The 20,674-nt window shown below is 33.1% G+C and overlaps 1 protein-coding gene across 7 annotated transcripts in view; it reads right to left on the reverse strand.

Moving 5' to 3' along the window:
• Positions 1-20,674, reverse strand: part of LOC117218700 (cysteine-rich venom protein kaouthin-2) — a 234,481-nt gene that overhangs the window by 35,303 nt on the left and 178,504 nt on the right. For all 7 annotated transcript variants that reach the window (XM_076527920.1, XM_076527917.1, XM_076527918.1 and 4 more), the window contains one exon: positions 12,190-12,326. In XM_076527920.1, coding sequence (XP_076384035.1) covers positions 12,190-12,326 — 137 coding nt within the window. The remainder of the gene's footprint in view (positions 1-12,189; positions 12,327-20,674) is intronic.

The raw sequence follows: 20,674 nt of genomic DNA on the forward strand, positions 1-20,674 counted from the left end.
ATGTGTGTGTAATACTGAAAGGCTCGCGTAGTGCAAAAGGATCCAACGCAGATTTACTCGAAAATGATGACAAACGTACAAAAATGTTTTTATTTACACTTGATGCATAAAAATGAGTCTTTTATGTATTTCCACTGTGTGAGTTTTGTTGGATTTTCTAGTCAATTAAATGATCTTTTGACTTCTTCTATCACTTTACTAATCAAGTATATGTACAGTCATAAATAGACTACAGACTTTTATGAGAAAAATTAATAAGAGAAATATAGAATAATCGGGTCATCACAAAAATTTAAGGATACTGTTACATTATTTTCAATTTATAAAAACTATTAAAAGGTATCATACATTTTTATTTTCCTTCAGTTTTATACAATTATTACAGATAATTTTATCTTGCATAAAATTTCGAAGTCCTGTCAAATATCACTATTTTTAGTATAACAATCTGCTGGCATTAAAATGTGTCAAATGTCTATAATTAATTGTAATTTTAAATTGATCCTTCCGTTCTTATTATTTAACATCGGTTCGTTGAACAGGCTCGTTCAAAAAAAGGAATTACTGAAATACTAAAACTTAGTAAAATAATAAAGCATCTATTTTTGTTCATATCTCTGTACCAAAGCGTTAATTCGCAAACTTTGCATACCAACATATGAGCCGTTTATTTTGAAAGTGGCATAAGTCACTTTTTTTTTTTTAAATGAAAAGATACCATTCAATTGTAATTAGTGTTACCATTAACTCGATTTTTTTGAAAAAGTGACTTATGCCACTTTCAAAATAAACGGCTCATATCTTCTTTTCTTCTGGCCCCTAATTTAAGCTCTCGCAGTTCGGCGGAAAAATTCCGGGATACGTAAAAGGAGTAATATATTTGGATTCTGAAATTCTATCATGTTATCATTTTGAAGCAAATCAAAATTTCTCTAAATACAGCAGATCAAAAATTGGATTTTTGCCACAGGATCCAGCTTCCTCGTCCACTGTGCAATGAAACAAATTAAAATTTGGTAGAAATATTTTGAACTAACGTTGCCATTCTCCTTACTTCTCGCGTCAGTAACCCAATATTTACAGCTTCCGTTTCAATTTCATGTTCGATGAAAACATGTTCCATATTAATTTCCACGTGCGTTCTAAAAATTCAGGTGAAAAATTCGTCGAACACGAAATATCAATTTATTGGGGATCGCAAAACATTTTGGTAATCGACGCGAGGGTTAAACTGGTTTTCAACTTGAATTTCATACTGTCCGGAAATTCTCCACGTGTAACGGCAGTCGAATAAATTTACCACAATAGTTTCACCGATAACGAGCACCTGCATATCCGTCAGTTAGTTTGAATCGTATCCGCGGAATGCTGGCTGCCACTGCCAGATTCCGCGGAACATTGCTGCGGATAACAAACTCCTACGCATTTTTGCCGTTTAATTTTAATTAAAGCCAGATTTGTCGGGCACGCGGCAATAAGAAAAGTTTTTCGAGTTGTCGGATTCAATGCGCATTACTCTGTTGGACGGCGACCGAAAAATCAAATTATGTTGTTTTTACGGGTTGCCATAACCAGATTTGTATTCATGCTTTCCTGGCTTTTCCTGGCGACTCTGGAGTCGCGTGTAGCAACTGACACATTGGTCGCTGGAGAGCTGGTTTATTTGTTTGAAGTAGAGTTTCAAAATGCAGAAATTAGGAAACATATTGCAGAAGAATATGAGAATGGAAGATGACGAAGGAAAATGAGTCGTATAACAGTTTCTAAATGAATTGCTACTCACGATTATATTATTTTGCTTTCTATTAACTCGTATTAATTAATTCATTGTTATAAGAGAGTACATAATTATTGGGAGTTTGCAATTTATAATTACAAAGTTCATGATAAATTGTTCAATGGTAAGAATAATTTCAATCATATACCACTACAGAAGATGAGCTAACAATTTCATTTGAGATTATTATGCAGAAAAAAAGTTTTAATATTCCTCTTTAACATAACAATTAAACATTCTATTAGCAGATTCTATCAACAGTTAAATTTTTCAAAATTCTGTCTGTAACATTATAACAATGGGTAAATGTAAAACTATGTTTTGCAGACTGCCTGACACAATCTCCATTATTGTATGTCCGATTACGTTCAAAGAAAAAAATATCTTTCATAAAATATCCTATAATGATGAATCTCGGCTTAAAAAATTAATCCCATACCTTTTTCAATATTGTATTATATTAGCTACATAATGTTGAAACGGTAGAAACATTTATTAATTTGATGAAGCAAGGTTTAATGAATAAGCCACATGATGGACAATTTTCCAGTTTACAGAACAGATGACACACAATTTGTATGGGTTCTGCAGAATTTTTCTATAATTGCAATATAATTATAATTGTACTATAATTAGATTGTGTACTTACATGAAAAGTAAAAATTGTCTTTATTAATTGCATGATACTGGATTTACGTAGACATATATTTATTTCCTTAATATTTCTAATGAGTTGGAAATATTGCAATCTTTAAATTTTTCAAATGGTTTTATTGTTTACATTTGATTTACTCATTCTTGTCATAAATGCATAAAATCCGTAAACTATTTACAAGAAGACTGCGGATTTTATGTATTTGTGTCAGAAATGAGTAGATCAAATGTAAAAATATTGTTCAACTGCCATTTGAAATAGTACAATAATTAAAGAATTTAAAAGCATTATAGTATCATCTTTAATCTACCGAAATTATTTAAAAAAAGCAGTGATATTTATTACTTTAAATAGATGCAACAAATTTGGATCTTGCATAAAAATCTACACTCTACTTATAAATATTAAAATATCTAATCCCTTATGAAGAGTAAAATATGCTGAACTTATAAAGATGTAAATCAAATGTCATCGAACTATATTTAATTAACAGACACTGACACCATACATTCCAAACGCAATTACCAAAATGAATAATCCGTCCACATTCAACTATCTTCTTTCTCTCGCATCACAAACTATATTCTCACCAAATGTTCTATCGCACTTATTAATCTATGCGAGTCGTTGTAATTACTCATGTAAATATAAATTTTAATAATCTAGAACATAAGTCTTTATGTATAATTGTTATGATTGTAAACCATGTTACGACTGCGCTAAAATAAATAAGCTTATGATAATATTAATTTAAAAGATATTCTAAAATCTCAAAATGGTGAAGAAATATTTTAATTTCCTTTCCCAGAATAAATAAAAAACAGATGGAGAACTCCACTGAAAAAGAACGCCATAAAGAAAATTTGCCAGTCAGAAATTCTATTGTCCAAGCGTGCAATGAACGTATGGAAAAGCCTCGGCACTCCGGAAGCATGAGTGAGTCGATTAGAGCTACCAATGGATCGAGCGAAATACGATTATTGTTGCACTTAGCGAGAGCCTCTAAGTCGGGATCGCTAGCCCCGAGCGGAACGATTGGATGGGGTTCGAAACGGATCGTTGGTCGTTTGAGCGAGTGAAAATATTTGTAACGCGGGGACACCTAATGACGGTGTCCTCTTCAGCAGGCAAATTTCCTCTCAGCGAAGCAATGAGCCGCACACGGCCCGGCTCGTCACCCTAAAAAACAAACCGACCAGTTGCTTTTGTCGCACCAGCTAACGAACCGCAGGAAAGATACAAAGGAAATACAGTTCTACTGAGTTAACACTTTATTTGATAACGTCACTGTCCCGAGAACATCATTCCGGCGCGGTTTAATTGGAAATTCCGTGCCGACTAGCATCCCTATCTCGTCTCTTCGGTGTTTCTCGTTTTCTTCGCCCTTTCAACTTCGCCCTTTCGATTTTTACAGAGGTCCTGCCGAGGAAATGAAAACTACAGTGGACTTCCGTATAACGCGATAACGCGTTAGTTCAATGAATTTAGTAGCTATTCGAAAGAAGGCCCTATGTGCCAAAACCTTGTTTTGAGATACGGTAGAATTCCATTTATATATAAGCCGAGCGAGAGACAATCACCTGCGGATATTCGTGTAATTTACATACAAGCCGACTTTATTCGTTCAAAAGACCAGAACTTCTTTAAAAAAAAGAATGTTTCGAAGAGAAAGGTATGAAGTATTTCCTAATCATTTAAATATCCGACATTTCATATAGAGACCACAATACCTATGATAAGATTTTTGGGGTAAATGCAGAGCTTTATAAAATAATAATGTTCAGTATAATATATTATACATGAAAATGTAGACAGGAAATCGATCATGTAAAGGACATCTTTACATCAAAAAATATAAAGATCGAAACATAACTAATGTCATGCCACGACACGTGAAATCACGTGAAATTGTAGAAAAAATAATAACGTGAAATCCGTACGTACGTGTACGTCCATAAAAACACGTTGCGCCGATTACCTTCCATCAACCCATTAGAAAATTTCTTATGGTAAAAATAAGATAATATCAATGGTAAACTGCAGATCTTTATGCAATATAAAAATTGTCCGCATCGGTTTTAAGCAGCAAAAGTTAAACTCATTCCTGCGCGCTTGATCACTTTTATACAATCAAACCAATATAACAGTGTTCTGAACATTCTCTTATGACTTCATCATTTTGATGAAACAGATTGATACATGAATTTTATATTAATAATTATTAATATGCTCGTGATTCGACAGTTAACAAATGTGCAAATACCATGAATGCACAAAGATCCGCTGTCTAGCAATCGTTAACGTAAACAGGAATGTCTATGTTTGCAGCATTGTAGATATCGATATTCTTCTGATACAATATAATTATTTTTACTATTTTTCATTTTTACTGAATTACGATTTACTATAGTTTTTATAAATTGTTAGCAAAATTGTACTCGTCCGCCGTCGCTCGATGTTTACACTATTCATCGTTTTCATTTTACTACATCAAATATCTTTAATTGCACTGCGAAGTTTTTATCATAAATAATATTTTGTATCATATATTATGCCATGATTACATATGTGCCCATAATTATGAAAGTGGTCTAAGTCATATATTTCTTGTTTCGAGATATTTAATGAATCGCATTTGAATAAATTAAAAAATATTTTTACATTATGCGACATTTTAATTTATAATTTTATTAGTCTTAATTAATGGAAATTTATTATAGATATGAAATTTTGTGTGAATTTCATAGGAAAATGTTTTTAAAGCTTGAATTGACTTAGACCATTTTCCAAATTAACTGAATGTCCTATAATTGACTTAAAGTAATAAAAAAATTGTGATTTTTATTTGAGCCGTTTATTTTGAAAGTGGTGTAAGTCCAATGTCATCGGAAGAAATTGTAAGTGGCGTTGCGTGGGGTATTTAGACAATACAAGCTCAGATTCGGCATTTTGAATTTCTTTAAAAAAAAGAACTTATACCACTTTCAAAATAAACGGTCCATTTGAAACAACAACTTTAACGAAATAATTCATAAACATTTATTGATCATTTTTAAAAAGTAATCCATTTTTATCATAATTTCGAGTTTTTAAGATTTTTAAAATGTTCCTGAAAAACTGGAGGGATGTATGGTAGTAAACACATAAGTTCTTTATGTTTTTCTTCCGTTACTGGTCTAGTGGTGTTGTATAATGGAAGTAATTCAATATTTTCGTATATTTTTGGTCTTCCTCTTTTAGGTGAAAGATCCAAAACTTGGAATTCAGAATCATCTAAAGAAGCCTTATAAAACATTTTATAAGGTTCATTTTTCAAGAATCTCATGCATTGAATTTTTAGCCAGGAGACAGATTCGCCCGCGGTATTTTTTACTCTCCTTGTTATTGATTTTTCAAGTGATTTCGTTGAAATAAAATCCGGCTGCGACATTCGTTTGATCGAAAATGTATTTCTTTTTCTACAATTTTCGACCAATTCATAGTAATGTTGACTTAGACCACTTTCATAATTAACACTAAATGAATTCCGTATAACGTTGTAATTACAACTACTATCTAAAGGTTCATTTTTGACGATATCGTAAAAAATTACATTGAATAAATTTAGTTTAAAATCATGTCGTGCGAAATAAGTGATAAATTCATTTTTTTTTTAATTTTGACTTAGGCCACTTTCATAATTCTGGGCGCATATATTATAGGTAAATATTTCACCGACAAATGATTCCGATAAAGCATTCCCTCGGATAAACAATTATATATTACGAAAGAAAGATTCTGTCAAAATTCAGTTTATTTATCATAGAAAAGTAAGAGAAAAGAAACGTAAAAGATCGAAATGCGTCAGCAAGATTAATCCATAGAAGAAACAATCGAGGCAGAGAATTCTGATAAATTTACGGCCATGTACCTCCGAAAGCGTACATATGTCGTCTGATAAATGGTTGAAGAAATGAGGTGCATATGAAAGGAGAAACTCGGAAATTTGGGCGAATGGAAGCTGGAGATGGAGAGCCGGAATTCGGAACGTGTGTGATAGAAGTTGGATGAGGGATGTACGTAGTTGCGATGTATTAGATCACGTAGAGCTAAGAATAGGAACATGATGCGAGGGTTTTATACATTAAGTAACACAAGTGAAGGATCCATCTTCGAGACGTGTGAAGCCATCCGAATTCGGCGGGGAGTAATGCGATCGCAGTCCCGCAAAGTAATGGATATAGAGCATACAACTTTTGGATATAAGTGAGTTGCACACGACTGCACCACTCGAGGGACATGTGAACAGTATTGCGAGCATCATACTGGGAAACATGGTCAAATAATGTTGGAAATGTTGTGAATAATGGAGTTATAATACTGTTACGTTCGCGACGTGTTCGCCGTGCGCGCGCCTCTTCGGACTGCCAGCGATTCACTATGGAAATAAAATGTAAGATATTAAAATTCAAATAGGCAATTAGTAGACAGCGGATCTTTATGCAAAATAATAATTGTCTATCTTAATTGCAATAAATAGAAGTCGAATGAAAATATAATTCCTCTGTAAATAAATTTAGTAAGCATATAAGCGGAAAATAATATAACAGTATTCTTAAAATCTACAACCATTTTCATTGTTCTGTGTTTCATCTGTTAATAATAATGATTAGTGTGGTTGTAGCTCTCGAACGTTAATGTCGATAATAAGATCGATATCAGATTACTTGTAGGTGGTTTGGTACAGTTTTAATGACAAAAGAATTGAAATACAATTGGAATCAATATTTATATATTCTGTGACAAAACAGGACACAGTGAAATAAAAAACGTGAATATCAGGATAAACATATAGCAAACAATAAATATACTCACAGTTATAAATAGAATCTACTTATACTTATAATAAAAATATCATCTTGTCTGATACTAAAAGATCGCCATTGTTAATGTAACACTGACTAATCTTCAATTTTTATAGAATTCCAATAATCATTATTATGTTTTTTGTATTATGTAAAATACATTGTTACCCTTCTTGTAATTTTTTAACGCAGTTTCGAAAAAATTTGTTATCTTTTATAAATATAAATTCATCTTGTCCACAAACATGTTTATTATATTGTTATAGGACATATGTAGGTCAAATTTGTTTTTTTGACATGGGATGAGCTAATTTTTTATTCACATTCTGATATAGCCTTTCAAGACGAATACAATGACTTATAAATGATAATCATCCAGGTTCACAACATATGAACTATAATGAATAACAAATTCTTCCAAGACACGTTGTTGTTAATATGTTCCTTTCATTATTACTATTATAGGTCATAGAACATAAACGTAAACACATTGAATCACATTGTACTGGTATCTCTATCTACGGATCCTTCGACTAAATTGCGACTGTGCATTAACATTTGGTTTTAAAAAATGCGTTGTACAAATACAGATAAAGTAAATGTGATTTTCATTTATATGGCAAATGTCGTAAAGTTAGAGGGGAAGCAGTGCGTATCTATGGTGAAAGATTTCCTGATTGTATCAGATCTTCATTACCAATGTTGTCACATATCGTAAAAAAGTTTCAAGAAACGGAAAGTGTGATAAACAAAACACCCAATCGAGTTAAATGAGACTATTCGTCTTGAAAAGCTCTATTAGAATGGAATAAAAAGTTAGGTCATCCTATTTAAAAACAAACATGTTTGACTTTGGTATGTCCTCTACGTCTCCATCTATAAAAGAATTATTCACATCATTTAATGTGTCCCTCGAAATCAAACAACATTCGTCTGACACTTTCTTTTCTATTGTCAAAAACATGCGAGTTATTCGGGTGTATCGTTTCAAATGCACCACCCTGTATGCACGTTTTCTTATATTATACATATAAACAGACGCTATAAATGCATAAAGAACCGCCGTCCACTGATTACGTTAGCCAAGAATTATTCGAGAAAATGCGGAACCCTCGGTTTCTGTCTAAAACAGATGACGCCGAAGATACTGAGCAGAACTTCCATTGCATTACCGAAACTGAGCCATAAAATCGAGAGGTGAAGGACATTGTTTATAGAGAAAGTAGTTCCGGAACCCTGATTATGTAAACTGCAGTTCGTGCGTAAAGTTTAATGCAGCTTTTACTGGGATAAACATGATCCGAAAGTAATTTCCATTCTCGCGATAAAACTCACCGGCTGCTCGGTTCTTTTTGTCGAAAGGCTCCTTGAAATCGTGCAACTAATAGCACTCTTTGCACGGACTCATTCTAAACACGCTGAGGTCGTTAATGGAGATTGGGAATACTTTCTCGAGATTAATATTGGTGGAGTAACAAATAAAAGAATACAGTGTACCCCGGGAGCAAAACGTTTACTGGAACGATCGAGCATTGCATGTAATTAAAGTGAAGACTAGTCGATTATAGTACGATTTTATAAACAGCAAATTATTAAGTTAGTGCAAAAGTAATCATAAATGATTTCGCTTCGTCTTTTCCTCGCGTGAATAATTTTGTGCTTAGAAATTTTAATTCATATTATTAATCAGTAATTTATTAATAATTAATTAATTAGTAATCTATAGACTGCGGGATTTTATAAGAAATCAGAATTGTTTGAGTTAGTTGTAAGAACTGTAAATTCGATGAAATTGCCTTTCTTTTAGTTAGTTAAAAATGAAGTAACTATACATATACTTAAATGTTTTCACAAATTTGTATTTTATCTATTTATTTTTGTCAGGAATGCACAAAATCCGAAGCCTAGTAATTATTATAATATGGATTTCTTGTTAAAAAATTGTCTAAGTTAGTTATAAGGAACACAAGTTAGATGAATGTTATGTAGTAATACCTTAAAATTCTTCTAATGTGTTTACAAATTTGTATTGGACACATTCATTTTTGTCAAAAATAAATAAAATCCGCAACCTGGTAATTAATTTATCTTAAAATAATATTTCTAAAATTGTTCAGTTTGGCTGATTTTTAGTGTTTCAAATTTGCTGTTTAAAATCGGCCATTATATATATATATAAATAAAATCCTTGTTGAAGATTATATTAGGTTTGTACAAATATATATATTTGTACAAACCTAATATAATCTTCAACAAGGATTTTATGAAATTCCTCACTTGTCAATCTGTTCACTTTTTTAATTTGTTTATTGTAATCGTAACTGTACGAAGTATCGTTTTAATGATTTTTAAGATGATTCCCTAAAGAAATTTGTGAAATGAGATATTTGTATGAAAATCCGTACTTGTCAATTATTTGTATCGATTTCATCATTGTTGCGAAGTACCAATAATGATAGGCATGCTTTATTCAAACTTATTCATTTATCAAACAAATAAAACGTTAACGTTACGATGCTTTAGAAATGTATAAATAGATGACGTAATGCGATTGCGGATGACTAATTAGCGATGCACAGAGCGAATTGCAAGTACTGCATTCACGTTTTGAGTCATTAATAAATCCTGTACAAACGTGATGCATTTAGATTACAATGTCCTGCTCGGCCCAGATTAATGCCAATAATGGATACGCGTAGAAGTCCTTTGTGTATATAGAGGACTTTGACTTTTTGATACAGCAATCTTTTAAATAGATTTGTCCTTTGGTCGGTTATTAAAGCGTACGCGTCAATTCACTCTTCTATCCAGTTGAAATTTACGCTATTTGATTTTATTCAGTACTTTGAATCGTTCTGCAATGAACTTCTTTTTGAAGAAATATCACGATTGAACTGCGGAATTTATATGTACACCTATGGCGAAAATGTCTAAATAAAATGCAAAACCGCGAAATCATCGGAAAAGAACTCAAAATATATAATGTTACATTACTTGCAATTTATTAAAAGTATTATAAATAGAAATATATTTTTATTTAAATACTGTTTTGTACAATTCTTTCAGAAAATTTTTAGAGTGCACAAAGATCCGGAATCCAGTGATAATATTTTGAGTTACCCAACTAATATTATTGATCAGACAATTATCAAAATTTACCAAAATTACCAACAATGATCAAATAAGTCAAATCGATCAACTCCACAAAACAAAAAATAGAGAGAAACGCTAGAACAAAATAATAAAGTTAAAAAAAAATTAAAATATAAAGTCTCATAAACCTGCTACTGTTACTGTCGTAGCTTTAATTTGCCGACAAATATTACAATATATGTGTTCAAAAACAAATTGTCTAACATACACATATGATATATACGTAATAATAAATCCACTATTATTATATGATCAAACAAATTTTTGTTATTTCCTAGTGTTAAGTCCAGCATTAAAGAAATTTATTTTAAGTATGAAAATTCAAGATGCAATCAAGTACGTTAACAGTAAAAAAAAATTTAAATCTTAGTTTCTAATATTTTAAAACCTTCAAAATCGTAATATGTTGTTAAAATCATAACAACACATTCTGCACCAAAAACATGATAACATTTTAAGTGAACTATCAATTCAATTTTCGATCAACTCCCAAATAAATAAATTCTTCCGACGTTTTCAGAATTTTATATTTCGGCTCCTCGTTTCTGGCATAAAGGTATAAAATCTGTAGTTTAATAATCACTTACCGCAGCACGTCTGCTTATCTAAACTAAGCACGATCGTTTAGTTAATCATTCACCAACAATTCCATCCCGTCGAAAAATACCTCGCGCCGCGGTACATTCGACGGAATAAAAATCTCCCGTGAAAACCGATCACGTTAAATGCAGTCGAACGTAATTTCCATAGAAAGTAAGTCCAAGACCAAAGAGTCTGGATCCGACGGAGACGATTCCATCTGGAGGAGTGCTCGAAAATTACCGACGGTATCTGCGTCCCGGGATTTCGTTGAGGAATCCAGTAAAGTCCATGGGACTTCAAAGCGAGTGAAAAAGGTTCGAGTAAAGGTTGAACCGGCGCGGTCCACGAACGATCCCGCATCATCCACCTTTCAGGGTTATGAACCCGTGACACATTCACGGCACGCGAACCGATCGGAGGACTATTTTCTCAACACGGAAGGTCATGTTCGATTTTTTCGCGATCGTAACATGGATCGACGAACCTCGACCCCAGAATACGATTTCTCGGTGACATTGAATCTCTGCGAGAATCAGTCAAAAGTTATCCGCACTGTGTAGAATTTGTTTGAACAATTTGCTTGTCATGTCGGTCGTATGGTGACACGATTTTTGAATCGTAGGGTGACCGATCCAACAGGGTTGGGCATATTTTATTCGAAACGCTAGTCGAATAAAATTTCATTTGCAAAATTTATTCGAAGGATACATTCGAAATGATATTCGAATAGAATTTTATTCAATGAAAAATTGTATTCGTTATTAAGAATTGTTATCATTTTCTTTTCACGTCAAGGTCATCCGAAGATCATACCATAATAGGTCGTTGAATTCGTGTTGACACTCAGCTCCAATAATAGAAAATAGAAAATATACCATGCAATTTAAAAAAAATGAACATGACCTCGATTTTTTGAAATAAAACGTTTTCTCTCAAACGTTATACATTGCAATCTATTGCAGATTAACTTTCGTTAGGAACATTTTTTTGTCAGACGGTCGGAAGTGCTTGAAACATCGCGACGAAAATTACGTGGAACGCCCTGCATAAGTGGAATTATCGTAAAGACACAGTAACCAGGGCTAACAACAACATTGTTTGAAATGCTATTTTAAATAATAAATATTATTATTAAATGTGCCCAGATCTGGCTACAAGAGGGATCATTAAACACTTACCATCTCAAGCATGTTGGCGGCAGGCGGTTCGACAATTGTGCGAAAGTAATTGTGGGTATCGACGATCTTCTGGCGGATCTTGTTGGTACTCGTACTGATTAGGTGGATAGGCACCAGGTCGCCGTAGATCCGCGGCGCTGAAAGCAAAGGCAAACGTTCCTCTGAACAACGTCTCGATAACCGATATTCGTTGTCAATAAAAGCCCTTCTCTCTCTACGCGTTGCTCCATTTTCTTCCCTTTCTTGTCGGGACAAGTGGCCGCTTTAAACGAGAATATCGACTGCGCCGCTACGTCCAAACGGGCAATAACATTCTATTTTCATACCCTTTACCCTCCCCATCGTCTCGGAGATCAAAAGGAGGGAGAAGAGAAGAGAAAGGGAGGGAGAGAGGGAGAGAGAGAGAGAGAGTCAGAGAGCCAGAGGGAATCCTAAGCTCGAACACTCCGTCGGGAAAATGTGTTTTCCTTAATCTCGTATGCGGAAGCGTTTCGGGTCACGGAGATTCCGTTTCTTTCGATGCCACGAATGAAAGGGAATGCGTAAAACCGAGATGCTCCAACTGGCCCCATTACGAGATTTCCCGGGGAAATTATCTTTTTACTTGCATTTTTCTCCCGTGCGTGTACAGAGAGATCGGAATATAAATTGCTGAGCATAAGATGTGGTACTGATCCTGTTGCCAGATGTACTCGACTGTACAAATTAAGCTTCTGTTGTTTATAATTGTATATTTGAGCCGCTCGTTTGCCGGATCAGTTAACTCCGTGAAATGAAAAACAGAATTCCATGGTAAAATAGTACTTGCAAAATTCTCTTTGATCCTTAACCGCGGACATGCAAATTTGTGGCAACTACTCGCTAAAATATATTGTTTATAATATGAATATAATATGAATTTTTACATATAAATTAAATATAACGTGTATTGCACATGTTGGGTGTGACAAGGAGAGGGAAAGGTGCTGAAATTAATGACTTCTAAGAAGAAAAATAAATGTTTACGTAGGTCCTGCATCTTGTAATTAAAAAACACAATTTTTACTTTGCGCTAAGATCCACAGTCTACTTGTCACAAATGAAGAAAATTGGAATGTACGACCGAATATGCTTCTTTCTTCATAAGGAAAAGAATGAGATAATTTGTCAATTATTTGAGAAAAGATTAAAGGGGGGATTGAATTCCCCAAGCGTTCTAGACATCTTTTTTTATCGAACCATATTGTCATCCTCATCGTTCGAAGTATTAAAAAATATTGTGATGTTACCATAATTTTTTTAAATATCAATATCATGTTTTTGTTCAAATGTTTCTTGCAGAAATTAATTTTACGGACTGCCCCAAATACACCAATATTTATATTCTTGCTGTAATACATAAATATTTAAATACGATCAATTGTCTCAATTTAATTTCAATTTTATTTCATTATTAAAAACTCCATCGGAGACTCAACTTTATTGCTTTTCATGCACCGAACACTTGCATAATTATACCTATACCTTTGCAAAGAAAAAGTTGAAAACATTGAATTGAATATACACTCCATAAATACATTCTTGTCAAATTGCATTTCTCCGAAATAAGTATGAAAGTTTATGTATCTAATTCATTAATTTTTCATAAATTTTCCATGCATCATAGAAGTAGTATTTTTCTATAGAGACCGGATATTGTTGCTAATGTTCGACTATTTTCCTGAATAAAATTTTTGATATATACATCGTCCATAAATAATATGAATTAATTTGTATACAGATCGCATAAGATCTGACGTCCGACTGTCTTGACATTTCATTTCCCGGACTCAGCACAGTCTTCGTACTTTGCATACTATGCTATGGTAATCTACCAGCAATCTCTATTAGGGGTTTGAACCATTGTTAGCGAATTCTCAGTGGCCGCAAATTGAACATCTAATCGCAATGTCTTAACGGAGAATTTACCACCCACCGAGCTCACAAAGCAGCTTCGATTGCTTAAGCATTTGCTAAGTGATCTTAGTTTTAAGTCATTCTTTAAAAAAAAACTCTAACTGCAAGATGTTCCCTTAAATGTAACCGACTATCAATAACAAAATTACAAATATTGAAAACATTGAAACTCCAAATAAGTTTTAAAGTTACGTGAGAAATGCTAAAGTAATTGTAAGGTTGTAGCCAATATCTCTATAATTAACGAGGTTATAGTTACTACAGCAAATTTATAAATTTATTTATAAATTCTAATAAGAAAATTCACAATCGGGTATTGTAATATTTATTACTTAAGTGAGAAACATTCCTGTTGCATCAATTTGATTAAAATTAATAAGTATAGTAGTAGGTATAGTAGTTTGTAATGCTTCCATATTTGGTCATAATTTTAATTATACAATGTTGTACGAATTAAAGGAAGAAGTAAATTTGTTATTCGAAATAATGCGAGTTGATTTTAAGAAGAGTAATATTCAGTTGAAAATAATCTTGAAACCAGTATTTGGTTCCTATAATTAATCTCTATCAATTATTTACTGGAACAATTATATCAAATATTTACTAAAATATAGATACTTTAAAATTTGAAATGTTTGAAATGTGTACTTTAAAAATATGGAGGTTAAAAGATTTCTCCTACAATTCCACAAGAACAAGCATCAGGAATCGAGTTTCACGGAATACATAATGCCACGGAATACGTCTCGAAAGTTACAAATGTGCCAGAGACGTAAATAAAAACTAAACTGGACCCTTAAAAAATCAATATTGCCGAAAAGAATGAATAATGTCATCGATATTTCTACCGAATGGGGGTAGAAATTTATCGCGGAACCTGTGCCAGCGACTTGTTGCGAAATTACAGCAGAACGAGTTTACTACATGTCGGATATAACTCGAGAAATTTAATAATTTTTAGCGCCGGTCTGTAAAGTTTTTAAACAGCATAAATAACAAACGAACAATCTGTTGAAAAGCTCGCAGTACACCGAGTTCCGAGCCCTTCAGATTCCGGAGCTGAATCTTGTATTCTTAAGTACATACGTGTATGTACGTACGCGTTAGGAAACTTTTGGGATCTCGACCTGAATCCGACAGGGATCCTCGGTTCTAGACTCGATAGTTTTGGGTACCCGCATATCCCGATGATCTAGATTTCTTATGTGAAGTCACCTGTTTGCTTTCAAATCTTCTCTCAGCTCTCGTCTCCTTCCTCTCGTCCTCAATCTCCATTACTCTCTACATTTTTAGTTTCTGCTCCTGCAACTCTTGATCCACTACTCCACATGCTCCACAGGTCAAAAGAGAGAGAGTAGTATACAGACTTTTGTTCGCTTTTTATAAACAGTCGTTTACACGTTGCACGGGAGAAGATTTTTCTGCAATTTTGTCCCAGGAATTTATGCTTTCGTGACAGGAACGAGTGGGTCGAATAAGAAACAATAGGACGATTTTAAATTTAAAGAAATCGAAATTACTGCTCTATTCAAAATTAGAATCAATAACGAAACTGTCTTTTTAAATGAAATTTATTTGGAGATTGAATTTAGATTTTCATAACACATTTTATATTTGTACTTTAATGAAGTATAAACTGTATATTGGCGCATGAATTGATTAAATTGTGAAATTACTAGAACTTAATTTTGATTTTATGTCACTTGTAAATCATTTAATAAGCTGTATAGATATAACTATATTTTAATTATTTAAATTAAATATTAATTTAATTTTTATAGATTAACTATACATAGTTAAATTTTGATTAAGAACGATAATTCTATTCCAATACAACTTTATCAAACCTTGTTCTGAGTTAAACGCAAGTATTCTTTGATATTTTATTGTGTGTGTGTGTGTGTGATGCCTGCTTTTAAAATTAAATGTTCTTCAAACCATTTCATTTTAGAGATAGGTAAAAATTTTTAACATCAAACAATCAAAGCGAATGAAAATATTATGAGATATATAATTGTTATTATTACAAATAGTTAATTATGAATAAAATTAATTGCTAAAAAATAACGTCGGTCGTAATTCTATGAAATAGCATACAAAGGCATAAAAGAAGTTTTGTTTATCAGAGAAAATACAGGCAAATGGTATTTTAAGATGTTTTACACGTGAGAACAATTTTACATTTAAGGTAAGAACCACTAACAAATAATTCAAACAAAATGCTAAATTGAAGATCTTATTCAAGAACGTTAAAATTAAGATACTAGGTTCTGAAGTCACTTTCGTGGAAGACTCGTAATGTTGGAATGCTATTGCATGGAAACGCCAGTTTTGAAGATATGAAAATGAAAGGGAGGTACTTTGAAGTTCGTATATATGTAATAAGAGATTGCTGGATTCGTGCATATGTCGAACAAGAAGAGCGAGCAGAGACGTAGAAGTCTGCTGCGACTTTAGAAGAGTTTGCAACAGGTAGTGAATTAATTATTATTTTCAATGCATTCAAAATTTTAAGATCGTTGTGAAATTACAATTTATTGAAGACATTTTTATTTATAATCTACATTCGTTGTTTTTGATTACACGCTGTCGCATTCATCTCATTATAATGATCAATACATATAACGTATAATACTTAAATAATATTAGTATCAATATTTAACTGGAGATTAACAAGAGAACTGATCATGACTATCTATCATTTTTGTTTAGAAAATTATAACATGAAATATTCCACTCGAATTTTGGAATTATAGTAGAAAAAGAAGAGTAAATGTTGCGTTTAGTGTTTAGTATTTCCTTGACCTTGAAATCTGTTGTCAAGGTTACCATCCTGAACAACTAACGTACTTATAGATATATAACTGTTTTTGCAAATATTTCGGGAACAGAGACCAAGCGACGATCTGTAGAGAAAAGTTGTTCAGAATGATAACCGTGACACAACATGTTTGATAGCCGAGGTCATCCAAGTTGCCTCCCCCAAACGCAACATTCACGAAAAGAAAGTCTAAAGTTTGTTTATTAAAAACATAAATTGACTAAGACTTCTTATTACAATATTCTTTTGACGAATGAAAATTTTTTCTCCGATCATTTCCCTGTACGTTTACAATTATTGTATTTGACGCTCGGCTGATTAAATTATCTGAAACTTGCATATTATATAAAATATAATTTGCAAATATTATTTCTCAAATGTGCAATTGTAAATATGTTTCTGAAAACAAATTACTAATGCAGTGTCCGCAATGATTATATCTAGCAATAAATAGTATAAATTGAGATCATTTCAGAGCATGATCTGTCACCTCTTAATAACTGAAGAATTTATTTTTTGTAACTTGCAAAATTGATTCAACTAAAATCACATTTTATACTTGTTGTTTACATTTGAAAAAAAATCTGATTATAACGCCTTACTCATACAAATATAGCAACAAAAAGATACTCAATAATATCTTTGAATATTCTTTGTACACCATTGACGATTTAAAATATCTGAAACAGTCTGTTAATCAATATCTTAACACAATGGAACCTCGACCTCACGCTCAATTGTGATACATCAGTGTCGCGAAACCCCAACCAAAATTCTTACGAAATGATAATCCAATTTCGCCTAATGGAACTGCAATTTCCGCGACACCGAAAAAACCACGGAGGACGTGCACGCGTCTATTTATAACCAGCGAGAATTCGATGTAAACCAGGCCTCATAATTTCCTACGAATTTTTTTGCCCGTGAACCCCGACGGATTCGCAGAGAAGTTCGCCCGTACATTCGCCGAAAAATGTTCCTACGTTGTCCGGAAAAAAAGAGGATCTGTCGTTCATTTCGCTCGGCGACGAATTTCTCGACGCGTCGCACCTCGTCGGCGCGGCACTCGACGAATTCGTTGTGGAACGAGAAATTCGCGATTCATATTTACTTAAACGCGGGGTTAGCTAACTACGAACATCGCGGCGATAAAGTAAATTCGCAGCGAGTTCGCGATACACAACTGAGATTCTGTTACATTCGCGGCATGTAACGAATCCTTCTGAAATCAACATGAATCTTTACTGCTGAGGCGTACGCAATACCTGAAGCATTAGGATATGTGTGTATGTACCAACACCAACAACCTTCGAAATATTCCACTGACAGTCTACTAAAACTTTGTGGGTATAATAAAGTCTTTAATACATACAAATAAATCATTAAAATTCTCACAAAGTCGAATTTAATTAATTGAATCGAAACTAGAAAGTTGAAATTTATCACAGTGGATCAGTATTCGAATATACAGGGTTCCTGAGGTCAACTGAAGTAACTTTTTCATCAGCGAGAATGCAATACGCGGCTTTGTTTAGGAGTTATTAACAAAAAACAGTGATAACCTTGACATAACCATGATATAACTGTGAAATAATCGTAACGTAACCCGCAGATACGGTTAAGTATGGTGCAAATAAAAGGCAAACATATTTTATCGCCAGTGCTATTTTTAAATAATATTAACATTAAACCTACCGAACTCCAAAAGTATCTGACGTGTGTTGTTTTACAAAAATGTCAAGACCGAATTTATTGAAACCTTTCGGCATTTTCATTACAGTATGTGCTCGAAATGAGAAATTTATTCAATCGTTTCGTAATAGTCTTTACAATTTTAACAATTTTAAAACAAACAATATGAAGCCAGTCATTTTGGCCGGCACAGCACGTTCAGTGTTAATAACGATTACACTGCGGATCTGTATGCAAAATACTGGTGGTGGCATCGATTGTAAGAGACGGGTGCCAAATACAAATTTAATTTTTCCTTTAATTTAATTTTAACGAGCCTACAATATTACATCGACATTCTTCGTTTATTTTAATTTGCCCACTAATTTACTTAATTACTCGTTTTCATCGCAAATGCATCAAATCCGCAGTCCAATAATATGTAATCATAATAACCCAATCTTTATTCACATTCGCGCATGCTTCACTTCATGGTGCTCACGAAAATCTCCGCATTAGTTTAAGGGAACTGTCCTTGTTAGTAGAAGATAAACGTAGCCGAGCAATGAGTAATTCCTGAAACTTTGTTTCGATCCCTAAGCAGGATCAACCATTTGACCCCAACTTGAGAGCGGAGCTATTCACTTTAGCTCGAAGCGGAGCCGAGACGGTTCAAATGTTAAATTAGGGTTAGGGATTGTTCGCGCCGAGATTTTATCAAGATACAAGTGGATAACATCTGATCCCAGGAATTCGTAGGGTCCGCCAATAAATTAGGGTCGCAAGTAATTTACAGGGAGATCAAGTTATCGTTGCTTACGCCCGACCGCTTAACCACTGGTTGATAATGCAGATGCGTTGATTCGTAGATGGTTTGAACAACAGATAATTTCTGGTTTCCGGCAAACCGCTGTAACCAGCTCTCTGGAATCAAATTGCTGTTTACACCCTATAAAACTGTTCCATAGAATTCGGACGGCGAAATCATCAACGATGAAGCTCGATCTTTTATGGAAATTGCGGAGCTGCGTTTCTAGTGCAAAGATAAGAACTCCATTTTATTATACCATTTTGTATACGCTGATTGGATGTAATATATTCGTAAATGCATTTTTTAGTTTTCCAGGTTTTTCTTAGACAGTCGAATTAACCAGTCAGCTGTTTTTGACGAATATACTCGTCGTAACAGAAGATGTTGCCATTCCCTCGTGACGAGCACACTCGTCGAAAACAGATTGCTGATTAAGAAGTACTATCAATTGTAAAAAATAGTCCCCCTAAAAATAGTTCCCCCTAACACTGTTTCTACCGATCTTTTGTATGCACCTATTTTTATCAAATTGTTCTTGTAATCTTTATAGAAGTTGAACTTCGAAATTAATTGAAAATTAAAATTTTATAAGATGTCAGTAAAAATAATGTCAATAATCCCAATGCGACGAGTGTAATACATCGATACTCTTAAACTTTTTAAATTCTTTTACTGTTTTAAATTACACTTAGACATTTTTATCATTAAATGCAACAGTCATTAGTATATAAATCATCACGGTTTTAATATAAATGAAATTAATATAACACGAAAACACATAGTATATCTATTTTCTACAAGTTTAATTACAGTCAATCTTTCTTGGAAAGATGTGAAATCAGTATGCAATACAACGGATCGTTGTATGATTAATAATTAATAATTTCGTTGATAAAACGAGACAATTTTTCTTTTTAGTATGTTTTCATTTACACTCATTCTTAGATTTAAACGACGCAGAATCAAATTTCGTTTCGATTTAGAAGAAACGATTAAGAAACGATCAAAAATTATGTCACGTACGGAAATAATTTTATTAATCAAATTTGTTCACATTTGAAGAACTGTTAAAAGAATAGCTGTTGCATCAGTCACAAAATTCAATGCATTAGGTCACATCAAATGGAAATACAGTGGGTAGGAAAAACTATATTAAATTCTGCGTTAATTTGGCTTCGAATGCAAAGGGTTAACATTCGTACTCGATAGATTATGTATGAAATATTCACTACGAGTTCGACTCGTTG

Source organism: Megalopta genalis, chromosome 1 (genome assembly GCF_051020955.1).
Source record: "Megalopta genalis isolate 19385.01 chromosome 1, iyMegGena1_principal, whole genome shotgun sequence".
Classification (NCBI taxonomy): domain Eukaryota; kingdom Metazoa; phylum Arthropoda; class Insecta; order Hymenoptera; family Halictidae; genus Megalopta; species Megalopta genalis.